We start from the raw sequence: 13,948 nt of genomic DNA on the forward strand, positions 1-13,948 counted from the left end.
AGACAAAGGGCAGAGGAGATGTGGTGATCAAGTGTGGTGGGGACTTGGCAAGATAGACCCCCCCCCCCGAGCCCGGGTAATGTGCCTTCATATGGAGGCACTGTGACAAGCAGGCTGTAGTGGATGACGTCAGGCCAGAAAGAATCACAGACAGGCAGTAGTGATGAGTGAAACTGAAAATGCAATGGCTGCGCTCAGTCGGTTTCATTAACCCTTTGCGGTCCATTTATTAAGTGCGCGTCAGGCACGCCAGGTCTAATTTATTTTCACACGCGCAGTTAATTTTAGACGCGCTGTTTAAAAGTTTTTTTTTTTCAGTCAAACGGGTTTAAATGGCCTGCATATCAACAAAGCACTCACTAGGCATCTCCAGCCCCGCCCCACCCTTTCGTTTGCTATAGCGTTCACCTATGTAAGAAATAAATAATAATAATAATAACAATAGTCGTACATACCAATCGATCATCTCCAGATCACTCGTTTTATCACCAAACTCCTCAATAATGCGATCCAAGTCATTTATTTTATTACTATAACATCTCAAAAAAGCTCTGCAAATGTCCGTGTTTTCTGTGCGCTGATTCAGTCAGCCAACTTGTTTACTTCAGACCGCCCCCGTTATCTGATACCTGATACCTGATACCATGTATGACTATTCATGAGATACACCTTTTATTTATTTATTTTTTTTTCGACTTGTCTCGGCTCCTGTCGCTCCCACTCGGCAATTGAATGGTTTTCTCGGCTTTTTCCGGAGAAAAAACGACTAGACACCCGTTTATTGCGTTGCTATAATGATGTCGGACCCACTCCGACAAAGGACCTGTGAGGAATAATTGCAATGTCGGACCCAGTCCGACAATGGACCGCAAAGGGTTAACACACGCAACATACAACATAAAACACAAAAATGCACACAAGGCCGGGGCACAGTGCCACAAGCACGCATTACAATTCTTTGTTAATGACAAGTTATTTGTTTTTTGTAATTTAAATAAATGAATAGATTTATTTGCTAAGTTACCATGTGCAATAAAAATAATTTTTTTTGGAGTGAGTGGCACTGCAAAATACACAGAATAGAAAGTGTTTATTAACAATGTTCATATTAAAAATCATACAAGTTCAAAACTGTGTTTGATTAATAACAAAACTTAAAGTATTTATTAAATGTGTCATCAATTTTTTATTTCTTTATAAGTTGACCTCATTTGTGTGTGGGGTGCATTTGCACCCCATCCTGTCTTCAGTGTGAGCTACAGTTCTGAAAAAGCAATTTTCTATGTTAACGTAAAACCCTCTGAAGGAGTCAAATTTAAAAGTATTCTGTTAGGCATACATCTTTCCCAATCTTCTAATGTCATTTTATATATATATATAAATATATAATATGAAACAAGTTCCTTTTCTGACTGATTCCTGAGAAGAACTTAGTGGTCAGCCTTTTAAATGAAAGATTCTTATCAGTTGTGCACCTGGCATAATTCATACAAACATTTGTTCTGTCTTTGCATGAATTTGTTCAATTTTCTTAACTATCTTGCGCCCCAATATCTTTTGTATTGATGCGGAACATCTCTGGACGGTATGTCTCCCCATTTGTGGCATAAAATGGATAGAACACAGGATTACAAGCAGCAACCTCATATGCGTAGGAAAGAACAGACTGTAGAACACTTGTAGAAGAAAAAAGAAAACAAACAGTATTCAGCTTATGCCAAGGGGATTAAATGCAAGAGCATTGAAATTCTCTTTACAGAATGACTCGTGTCTGGGGCCTGGGTTCTGGTTTAACCCTTTCGAAAGGCACAACAAAGCCCACATATTACAGTAAGAAGTGAATTGGGAGCAACAAAACTATAAGACATTATAAACATAAGATATTAAAAATCCTGTGCCAAAGAACCTGCAAAGTGCACCCACTGTTGGAAAACAGTTAATGAGTGGTGCTTTCAGACTTGGCAGACCATCATAGCCACTTGTTAGTTAGATGCTTGATCTTTACAAGAAGTGCAACACTTTTTTTAATGTTTTAAATACATTTTTCCCCCTCTGCAGATGTTCAGCCAGTGGCCTATGAGGAGCCAAAACACTGGTGCTCTATTGTTTACTATGAGCTGAATAACCGTGTGGGAGAGGCGTTCCATGCCTCCTCCACAAGTGTGTTGGTGGATGGCTTCACTGATCCTTCAAACAACAGGAACCGGTTTTGCCTTGGGCTCCTGTCCAATGTTAACCGCAACTCCACCATTGAGAACACTAGGCGGCATATCGGCAAAGGTAAGCAAGTCTCAGTTGTATCACAAAACCGACATGGGTGTAATTTAGCATCTAATTCAGCATTCAATATTTATTTATTAACCATTTGCGGTCCTATGTCGGACCCTGTCCGACATCATCAAAAAGATGCAAAAAACAGGTCTCTATCTTTTTTTTCTCCGGAAAAAGCCGAGAAAACTATAATGGCCGAGTGAGACCGATAGGAGCCGAGAGAAGCCGAAAAAAAAGGGCGTATCTCATGAATACTGATAGACCCGACACCACATAGATAACACAGACATAAACAAACAAGATAGCTGCTTCTGCATCCAGCGCTCAAATTATTATTATTATTATTTATTTCTCGGCAAATGCCCTTATCTCTGCAGACATTTGCAGAGCTTTTTTTTTTGATGTTATAGTAACAAAATAACAACTTGGATCGCATTATTGAGGAGTTTGGTGATAAAACGAGTGATCGAGATGATTTATCGGTATGTACTATTAAGAGATATTTTGAAAAATATAGCGAATAAGGGGTGGGGCGGGGCTGTAGATGCAGTACTGAGTGTCCTGTTGATATGCAATGCCTTTTAAACCTGTTTTACTGTGAAAAGTACTTTTAAACAGCGCGTCTAAAATAAACTGCGCGTGTGAAAATAAATTGGACCTGACGCACCTGAAACGCGCTGAATAAATGGACCGCTAAGGGTTAAAGGAGGAAGGTGCCAAATAAACTAAACTAAGTCACAAAATGGATGGTGTTTCATTTCCTTATTTGAGAGCACTGCTTTTTCTACATTTTATTTGGTACACCTATGGGTTTGTTTTTCTCAGGAGTCCATCTTTACTATGTTGGAGGTGAAGTGTATGCCGAGTGCCTTAGTGACAGCAGCATCTTTGTGCAGAGTCGAAACTGCAACTATCACCATGGCTTCCACCCTACGACGGTTTGCAAGATCCCCAGTGGCTGCAGCTTGAAGATCTTTAACAACCAGGAGTTTGCTGAGCTTTTGGCCCAGTCTGTGAACCACGGCTTTGAAGCCGTCTATGAGCTTACTAAAATGTGCACCATTCGCATGAGTTTTGTAAAGGTAAGTGAAGATAGGGGTGGGGTGGGGTGTGGTGGGGTGGCGGGGTGGGGGGTAAATAGATGTAAAATGTAATTTTAGCTTATGATATGCTGGTCAGCAGTGAGGAGGATATAATTGAAATTTGGTTGCCTGAATTAGTTGTCCAAGTCTGGTGCCTATTGCATTAATCTCAAAGCCACCATAAAAAGTGTCAGTTAAATAGAGTACCAAGTCTCCAGAATTGCCTATTTTGAATTCAACCTACCCTGCCAGAGATGCTTTTTGTTTGTTTTTTTGGGGGGTACACTTAACTTTGGAATTGAAATGTGAGATTTTTTTTGTTTGGTAAAAATGTATTTGTATCCTCCAGGGTTGGGGTGCAGAATATCATCGCCAGGATGTCACTAGCACCCCCTGCTGGATTGAGATCCATCTGCATGGTCCTCTGCAATGGCTGGATAAAGTTCTTACTCAGATGGGATCCCCTCACAACCCCATTTCTTCAGTGTCCTAGACAAAACTGTTTCCTTGCCCATCGCTGTTGAAAAAGAGTATTGAATTTCAAAGGAGGGGTTGCATTTTACTTGAAGGGTGTTTGAAATGGGCATATTGCAGAATGGCACAGGGGTGTGTGGGAGTCTGGAAGATACTTGATCTTTGTGACCAACTGTAATAATCAAGACCATTATGCTTTTGAGTATCAATGCTGGTCTTGTTAATATGTTTTAGTTTACATCAGTATTCCATTGTATACCCAAGCAGTTCTTTTCTCTAAGTGGGTCTGTTAAATGAACATTAATTAAGAATTAAAGGTGGAAGGTGACCAATTGGGGATGGGGGAGACAGTAAATTAGTTTCTGTTGTAGCAGAAGTTGTCACTAGCTTGTTTCTATATTATAATCATGAGGTCAAAGAAAAAAATTCAATTTGTTTTTATGCTCACAGATGCTTGCGTTGTTCTTGTAGGATAAATATGAGTTGCACAGATGTAAAACTACCAAGATTTAAATATTTCAAAATGCTTCCCATAGCAGTATTTCAAAAGGGGGGGTGAAATATAAAATAAGATTGATCATAGTCTTCGTAATAACCTTTCTGTTGTGTACCGATTGTTACAGTTGTTAAATGGAAATAGTGTGAGATGTATTCTGCATTAGAGTAAACAAAAAAGCTGCCTGTAATGTTAGAAAGTTTAGTATGGTTAGAATAGTCTGCAGCATTTTGCAGGTAGTTAATGATATTGTGGTATACATGCCCCCTCCCGCCTCCCCCCGTGTGCATTTTACAGGGAACTTGTATATTGCTGTGTTAGACCTAAATCATTTTATTTTTTCTTGCTATTGCTACTTGACTTAAATAGCAGTAGCTCAGCAGGACTGCTAGATAACAACTACATAAAGAAATGTTATGCCTGAGCCCTTGTAGCAGCCACATTTTGGTTTTAGTCTTTGTTTTTAAGATGTGGACATGGCTGTTGCTGTACTAAATTAATGACAGCCATGTCATTTCTAAAAACCCAGCTGTGTAAAAAAAAAAAAAAAAAAAAGTTTGACATGAGAGTTTGTTTTTAAACTGACATTTTGTATTCACTTTTTTGTATGATCTTTTCTGCTCTTGTTATACGCACTTTTACTAAATGCTTCCCCTGTTAGTTTTTTTGTTTTGTTGTGCTGTATGTAGTGTTCCCGGAAGGCAATTTTATTCCATGAATATCAAGTCTCTACTGGAAGATTCAATAAAAAGGTTTCATTAACACTTTTGCTTCTTTCCTATAAATAAAATTTTTCAATTCCAGAGAATCTGGTATCCTGCTGACTTACTATTTGCAGGGTTATTTAAATACTATGCCAGAGTGTTGGTGACCATGACTTTAGGTGACTGACTATCCTATTGAGGTCATGTGAATGAAACGGTACACTTTTGAGTTACCTCTGGCCATATCTGTGATCTACACAACACGCTTTTGTTACACAGCTGTGTTCTAGGATTCCCTTTCAAGTATGAAATGTAACCATTATCGAATCAGGTATTAACCTTAAGACCCGAAACCTGAATAAAATATAACAAAGCTGCTCAACCGAGCCTCTGTGACAAGTCATGCCTGCCCCCGAGGGTATAAAGGCCTGCACACCCAGATCTCTGCGCCATTTTTCTTTAAGAACTGACCTGACATCTAAGTATTTAGATAAGTACTTATTACTTTTTCTGTTATAAATGTTCACATTTATTGTGTTTTACACAAGTGATATTACTGGGGCTGTCACTCTATTTAAAAATTGATCGGTTAATTTAGTTGATTAATCAGTAGATTAATCCGTGCACATTTCTAATAAAGGTAACGATTGTATAGCAGCTATCCTGCATTGTAACGTAAATCAATAGAATATATTTTTTTTTTAAAAAGTGCAATGAAAAAGTATTTGCCCTGTCTGATTTTCTGCATTTTTGCCTATTTTTGACACTGAATGTTATCAGATCTTCAACCAAAACCTAATATTAGATAAAAGGGACCCTGAGTGAACAAATAACACAAATTGTGTTTGTTGATAAATATTGATACATATTTTATTTATTTATTAAAGTTATGCAACACCCAATGCCCCTGTGTGAAAAAGTAATCTCCCCCTTAGACTCAATAACTGGTTATGCCACCTTTAGCAGCAATAACTGCAACCAAACACTTCCTGTAGTTATTGATTAGTCTCTCACAGCACCGTAGGGGAATTTTGGCCCACTCCTCCATGCAGAACTGCTTCAACTCAGTGACATTTGTGGGTTTTCGAGCATGAACTGCTAGTTTCCGGTCCTGCCACAACATCTCAATGGGGTTTAGGTCTGGACTTTGACTAGGCCATTCCAAAACTTTACATTTCTTGTTCTTCAACCAATCTGATGTAGACTTGCTTGTGTGTTTCGGATCATTGTCTTGCTGCATGACCCAGCTGCGCTTCAGCTTCAGCTCACGGACGGATGGCCTGACATTCTCCTGTAGAATTCTCTGATACAGAGCAGAATTCATGGTTCCTTCAATGATGGCAAGGCATCCAGGTCCTGATGCAGCAAAGCATCTCCAAACCATGACACTACCACCACCATGCTTGACTGTTGGTATGTGGTTCTTACTGTGGAATGCAGTGTTTGGTTTTTGCCAGACGTAACTGGGCCCATGTCGGCCAAAAAGTTCCACTTTTGACTCATCTGTCCATAGAACAATTGTATGAAAAAAATAATGTGATATCTTGTAACAATTGTAAGTCGCCCTGGATAAGGGTGTCTGCTAAGAAATAAATAATAATAATATTATTAATAACTTTCACACCTGAAGATTGCATGTTTGGTTACCTTGCACACCAGACAAATGAAAGAAGCACCAAACTTTGGTGTCATTTTTTCTCTGACTCCCTCTATATACCACTGCAACCCACAAAAAAATCTGACCAAATACAATGTAAAAAATGTGCAAAAATGCAAAAAATCAGACGGGGCAAATACTTTTTCACGGCACTGTGTGTGTGTCTATATATATATATATATATATATATATATATATATATATATATATATATATATATATATATAATCAATTATTATATATACACACACAAATGCCCAATGGGAATTTGGTCTTTTTAAAACCATTTTTATTATTTTAATTTTAGTAAATGTAATGTAAATGTTACCTTTCTGTCCTATTGCCCTAATAAAACAGATTTAGGGACCTGAAAGCCCCAAGGGCCAGAGCAGCACAGTTTACACATACTGCTTAACCACTCTGGGGTAAACAGCAACATTTATTTGCAATGCAAACACAAACAAAAAACGGAGGTTTATAACAATCAACAGTTTATGTTGTTATTCGGGATAAATGCGCCTAATTTATTCACTTGAGTGTAAAACACTCAACAAATTGGTATTAAGACTTTTCCCTTTTATTCAACCAATGAAGTCAAAGTGTGAGCTAAGGTAAACTAAGAAATGCATGTACTAGATTTAGCAAGAGTCAAGGTCTGGACAACAACAGTGCAATGTACAAAAAATATTGACAGGATAATCCAACTGAATGCTACAAACGTAGTAACAAATAAGTTATGTTTTAGAACAGAGTTGCTTGCTAATAATGTTATCCTTTAAAAGTAAAAAAACAAAAACAAAATATAGCCTAATCTTCTTGTTGTAAATGTAAACGTTTCTGCTTGTTCTGCACACTTGCTAAATTAGGCCCCTCAGACTTAAGTCAGATGTATCATGCAAGCGCAACTCCTTTTTAAAATGTTTTTTTTTAAAGCTTTATCTAATGCCAGTCATTCCTTACAAATTGATAAATAAGAAATATACTGCTGCTGATTCTTATGATTCAACTTACAAGCCATTTATAAAAATTATTTTAAAATCCGCAAACGTCATCATGCTGTAGTGTTGAACTGAACAGGCACTTTTGAACAGGATAACCATGCCCTCTACTGGCGTGACCAGGGAATTGCTCTACTGACACCTGTATATATAAAAATAAATAAATAAATAAAAATACCATATACTTAAGTACAATACAGAAACCAGGACCAGAGGACACAGCTAATTAAGTGGAGATTGACTTAGGCCAGAGGGCGGGCGATACTTCTTCACACAGAGAATGGTGAGTGTATGGAATGGGATACCGAGTCATGTTGTTGAGGCAGAAACACTTGGATCCTTTAAGACCCAACAAAGTTCTGAGATCAATCAGCTGCTAGGAACCTGATGAGCTTAGATGGGCCGAATTCCCTCTTGTTTGTAAATTTCATATGTTCTTTTGTTCTTACACAATTTACTACAGTACCTTGCTTTCACTGCTAAATATTCAGAGTGAGACTGTAAAAACAGTTCAGCATTGTGATGTCATGTAAGGGAGTCTCCCATTGACATCTAAGTGAAAGACATTCGTTAGTGGTTTAGCCTTTAGTGATGTCACTACTGTTTATTCAACAACATCCAAGCTACAGTAATTTGTATACAAGTCAGTGTTGTGAAAGACAGACTGCCATATACACATTAGAGTTAGGCTGTGCCCCTCAGTAAATCTTGGGTAGCATTCCAAGAGGTCATTTAACAGGCAGCTGATGAGAAAGCGTGTCGATTGCTTTATCTTCTGACATAAATTAAAGAACTTTTGCTATAAGTGGACAGACTTCAATTTACATGTGAAACTTATTGCAAGAACTAAACTGACCACAGAAGTGACAACTAGCGGTAACCACTAGAGAGCGGGGCGCTAACGTTATGCCACCTCTTATAATGGGAAAAATGATATAGCAGGTGTTTGGGTTTGATTTGTGGCAAAAATATAAAGCAACAAGGCCATACATCTTTTTTTTATTTTTTTAATTGTTAATGCTAGTACCTGCAAGCAACAAGTACTCCCACAATAACATTCTCTTTTAAAGACTGACCCCTGTGTTTGCCACTTTAGACAGAATATCATACAGCCATGCCATTTCCTGCATGTTGTGTGTGTGGGGGGACAGGGACAGCCCATCCCCCTCCACACACACACACAATACAGGGAAGGAAATAAGACTCCCATTGTAGAGCAGTATGATCTATTCCTGGCTTTGTTGTGAGTTAAATAAGACACACCTGAGTTTGTTAACTATACACTGGGGAATGGAATAGGAGACATAAGGAATGGATTTTAAAGCATTGGTTAGCACTCCTTAACCTGTTGGCTTTTGTTGGTTTGGACACCTACTTGTGACTCATTTGTCTGTAAACGTATCAGAATTGAAGTAAGCATGACTTGGAAATTAAAACTTGTCCTCAAAAAACAAAATTACTACATCATGGCTTTATTTGCCTAAAGAATGTTGATTTTAATGAAGGAATAAGGAAAGACCTACAGCAAGGGAAGTTTAAAGTTACCAAGGGGCACCAGTTTAAATTCTATATCAATAATACTATTGAACACCGGTGTAGTGTTAAAAAGCGGTACATCGTCAGAATGTGGTACACGTATCAAAACTTGACCCGTGTAATGTCAGAAAGCGATACATTGTCAGATTTTGGTTCAGGTGCAATCAATTGTCATCTGATGGGTGTTTTCCTATTGTCAAACAGAGGTACACTTACCATTAATTACACGTTATTTTTATTTTGCAAACAAACTCCCTATTTTGGAATTCATCATCAACTCCACTTTGGGAAATTGAAATAATATACTGACATCATGACAAATACTTTTGACAGAAAATCTTTCTCAGTGTTTTCCAATCACTACACTTGATTATGTGCCTTTGTTCAGTTCTGTTTCTGGGCGACTTACAATTGTTACAAGATATAACATTATTTTTTACATACAATTACATTATTTTCTACACATTATTTTACATACAATTACCCATTTATACAGTTGGGTTTTTACTGGAGCAATCTAGGTAAAGTACCTTGCTCAAGGGTATGGCAGCAGTGTCCCCTACCTGGGATTGAACCCACAACCCTCCAGTCAAGTGTGCAGAGCCCTAACCACTACTCCACGCTGCTGCCCAGTTCAGAAATCGAGTTCAAATGGAATGGAGTGGCTGCAGGACAAAGGAGAAACTATTGCATTCAGGCAGCTTTGAGCTGGCAACTGCATGACCTCACAGTAAAGGAGCAAAGGCTGCTGGCTGGCCTGTATGAGGGCCTGGTCCAGAGACATAGGGCCAGCCTGGCCGAGTCCATCACACTGGTAGAAGAAGGAACTTGCTCAAATGCTGCTTCAGCAAGTCTTGGCTTACTAGAGACAAGAAGAACATTTACATAGAGGAAAACCTCTTGCTTTCAGAGTGGGTCAGTCCCAGATCATTATATACACAGTATGTATGCACTATGCAGTTAAATGTTAATTAGCTGTAATTGCAGAAGATGGGATAAAGCATTCGTTTTTTTTTTTACTTTACTAAATAAAACATGCCATGCCTTATCGCCACAGCCCTGCCACTTTAAAACTAAAAGTTCCTGTAACTAAGGTTTTAAGATTGATTCCAACCCTTACTAGCTTTAATATCATTTTAGTATCGAGTCTACAGATTTTAAGAACAGCCCCCTCCCCCCACCCTCAATTCTCTCTATACTAGAAAGTGTTTCTTTCAGAGGAAATATTTAATTCAGTGTCATTTACCAATCCCACATATTTATTAAACAAGAGTGGCCCACCATGGTTTAAGCGGACATAGATTGTTAGAATTGAGTAATTCCTCATTTTGCTTTTTTAATTTTTGCTCTGTTAAAGGTTGTCTGTGATTCTTTAGGGTTGTCTGGTCCTCCTGGTGCTGGAAAGTCAACCTTTATCGAGGTGGTTGGGAAGATGCTGACAGGAAGAGGACACAAAGTCGCAGTTCTGGCCGTAGACCCATCTTCCTGCACCACTGGTGGGAAGTCTTCATAAGGCTTGACACTACAGCAATATATTGGCAGTTATATGTCCATCCAGGACAACACAGCAAAAACAATCTCTGTAACAAGTTGGTTGATCCATGCTAGCATGGTCTGCTGCTAATAGTTAAATAGCGATGGTCAAATACAGGCAGAGTGCCTTTCGTTGTCCCACTCTTGGTCACGGATTTCATGATTTCCGTGAAAGTTTCCCATTGTCGTGTAATTTGTAGTTCCCTGTGAAAATTCCCATTTCTGAAAAAATAATGTAAATATCCATATTTTTTAGCACTTAAATAAATACAGCAAACGTTTGCTTAAGTGACGCACTACCTGTCATTTAGAAACCTGGCAGCTAGTTTTGTTTGCTTCCGGTAAATGATTGAGCGCACTGCAAAGAGCTACACAATTTCTTTGAAGCAAAAAACACAAGCTGCATCAAAGATCACAAATATTTCTGCTAGAGATCGCTCTGTCCACTACAAGTAGGGGACAATTAAAAATATTCTGCAATTTAGCATTTACTATTGTTCAGGTAAGTACAGTATTGAAATATTCAGGACCATTTGTTGTATAGTAACTGCAGAATAAAATGACCAGTTTTGTGTGTGACAACACTTTTTTCTGTTTTAATAAATATTATGTTTAATTATGAAATATCTATTTTTAGATGGTGAATACAGCCCAGTGTATCATGTTCCACTAACAATAGTTCTTCCTCCCAAACTTGGTTACTAGTGCCTTTCCCCAGTCTTGACCCCATTACTTTTTTTGGGTATTACTACTGTTCTACCTCTGACAAGACTGACACATTATTTTTCTGTTTTTAGAAAAATAAGCAACACAGTGCCCCATCATTGTTTCACATTGTTGTAATTCAAAAATTAACTTATTTTCATATTTCTTAGGAGGGAGAATTGTCTTCAGTGTTTTTTTTTCTGTCATATTTCAGAGTCTCTCTTGGGAGACAAAATCCGGACGACAGAGATGTCCAAGGATATGAATGCTTACATTCGTCCTTCCCCTACCTCTGGTACTCTGGGAGGTGTAACAAGAACCACAAATGAAGCCATACTGCTTTGCGAGGGAGCAGGCTACAACATAGTTCTGGTGGAGACTGTAGGTAAGATTTGTTTCCAATGTTAGGTGTTATTAGAAATACCAAAATTCAACACTGTATACATATTACAATAATCAAGACAGTATATCTGTGCATGTCTGGGATTTTTTGGGTTTTTTTCAGGTGTAGGACAGTCTGAATTCGCTGTGGCTGACATGGTCGATATGTTTATGTTGCTGATTCTGCCAGCAGGGGGTGATGAGCTGCAGGTCAGTGAGAAAAAAATCAAACATCTAAGTGCCTCTCTGTTCAAATGCTGACCGGTAGGAAACGGCACTCATTATGCTGCTGATGTGTATGTCTCCTCTCCTACAACAAATGATCTAGTATTCAGTATGCCCCACGAGGCTGGGGTACTTTATAAGCGCACCAACATAGTTAGAGAATTCAAATACTTTTTAAGCAATATGGTTATTATAAATATTTTAACTGCAAGGATTTTTTTTTTTTTCAAATCTAACAGCTTTAAAAAATATATACCAGTAAAATAATATTAATTAAATATCAGTTGGATGCAACCTTGTTGTTTTTAAAATGTATTTTACTTTATTGTGTCTGAGTTGTTCCCTTAAAAACAGATCACATGCAACATCATATTTAATTAGATTCCAATTATATTTACTGTTAATTATATTATTGAAATCTCTACAGGGAATCAAGCGAGGGATTATCGAAATCTCAGATTTGGTTGTTGTAACTAAAGCTGACAGCGATTTGCTGGTTCCTGCTCGCAGAATACAAGCTGAATACACCAGTGCTTTGAAACTTCTTAGAAAGAAATCAAAGACGTGGAAGCCGCAGGTTTGTAGTATCTGTATACTGTCTCTCCAAATGAAGTGTAGGTCTTTATTGTAAAGAGCAGGTTTTACAGTAGCACCACGAAGAGAAAAAAAAATCACTCCCTGAAATCTGTGTAGCTGCGTGCCTCCCCTTTCAGTGCATGAAGAAGATTGAGGGCAGAGCTACAGAAATTAATATCGTAAATTGACAGGTTCTGCACTTGGGCTGTCAATTAGGAAAGGAAGACAGGGCCTTTCTGTATTGTTCACATACTCACTGACTGAATACATTGGACTGGACAGTGGAATAAGTCTGCATTCGGTTTGGTCTCACACGTCTTGGAAGAGCTGCCTCCATCTACTTTTTAAGTTAAAATATCATATTTGAATGTCATGTGAGACGTACTGTATGTGTGTTATTAATATATATATATATATATATATATATATATATATATATATATATATATATATATATATATATATATATAGTGGTTTGCAGAAGTATTCAACCACTACCAATAATGTCACATTTTGTTGAACTACAAATAATGTATGCACAGTTTTTTTATGCAAAGCTGTAGTGGTTAAACTGAACACTGTTATATGAGGAGGAGGTTAAATGTCAGCAAAACTTGCAAAGAGAATGTACAAAATGAAATTTACTGGTTGCATAAGTATTCAGCCCCTTAAGTCAGTACTTGGTAGAAGCACCTTTTGTAGCAATTACTGCTATGAGTCTTTTTGGATAGGTCTCTACTAGCTTTGCACAGTAGGATGGTGAAATATTTGCCCATTCTTCAGGGGAAAATTGCTCCAGTTTGTTGGGGATCGTCGATGGACTGCAATATTCAAGTCTCGCCATAAATTTTCGATTGGATTCAAGTCAGGACTTTGACAGGGCCACTCAAGAAAATTAATTCTCTTCTTGTTCAACTACTCCAGTGTGGCTTTTCAACGTCAAGCTAACTTTACCGCAGTGTTATTTTCCTCATCGTCTCATTTGGCTGAAAGTATTAAATAATATGTGCATGTAAATTGTAGTTAATGATCGCGTTAAGTGAGCCGCTCAGAGCAGCTCAAAGAACCCACCTGTAACTGCATGCTCAGTTCAGCCCCCTGTGAACAGCTCAGAACGCTGCAGAGCAAATTTCAGCGATGATAATATAGTGACCGGAAAAATTCTAGCTCTGAGCCGTGCAGTTACTTAACGCACCGACTATTGCTTGTATTTTAAGTTTATCCAAAACCTTGATTACTGAAATTAAATGTACCGTTATAGAAAAGTGTTCTTCAAATGTAGGCCTAAATGTTATTTTTAACAAATCAGC

The 13,948-nt window shown here is 38.0% G+C and overlaps 1 protein-coding gene and 1 pseudogene across 4 annotated transcripts in view; both read left to right on the forward strand.

The window, feature by feature from the left end:
* Positions 1–5,085, forward strand: part of LOC117409514 (mothers against decapentaplegic homolog 1-like) — a 30,939-nt gene extending 25,854 nt beyond the window's left edge. For all 4 annotated transcript variants that reach the window (XM_034015693.3, XM_034015694.3, XM_058999348.1 and 1 more), the window contains exons 5-7: positions 2,059–2,280; positions 3,097–3,353; positions 3,703–5,085. In XM_034015693.3, coding sequence (XP_033871584.1) covers positions 2,059–2,280; positions 3,097–3,353; positions 3,703–3,846 — 623 coding nt within the window. In that variant the 3' untranslated portion in view covers positions 3,847–5,085. The remainder of the gene's footprint in view (positions 1–2,058; positions 2,281–3,096; positions 3,354–3,702) is intronic.
* Positions 5,086–9,306: 4,221 nt separating this feature from the next.
* Positions 9,307–12,826, forward strand: LOC117409132 (methylmalonic aciduria type A protein, mitochondrial-like; annotated as a pseudogene).
* Positions 12,827–13,948: the final 1,122 nt, after the last annotated feature.

Source organism: Acipenser ruthenus, chromosome 2 (genome assembly GCF_902713425.1).
Source record: "Acipenser ruthenus chromosome 2, fAciRut3.2 maternal haplotype, whole genome shotgun sequence".
Lineage (NCBI taxonomy): Eukaryota > Metazoa > Chordata > Actinopteri > Acipenseriformes > Acipenseridae > Acipenser > Acipenser ruthenus.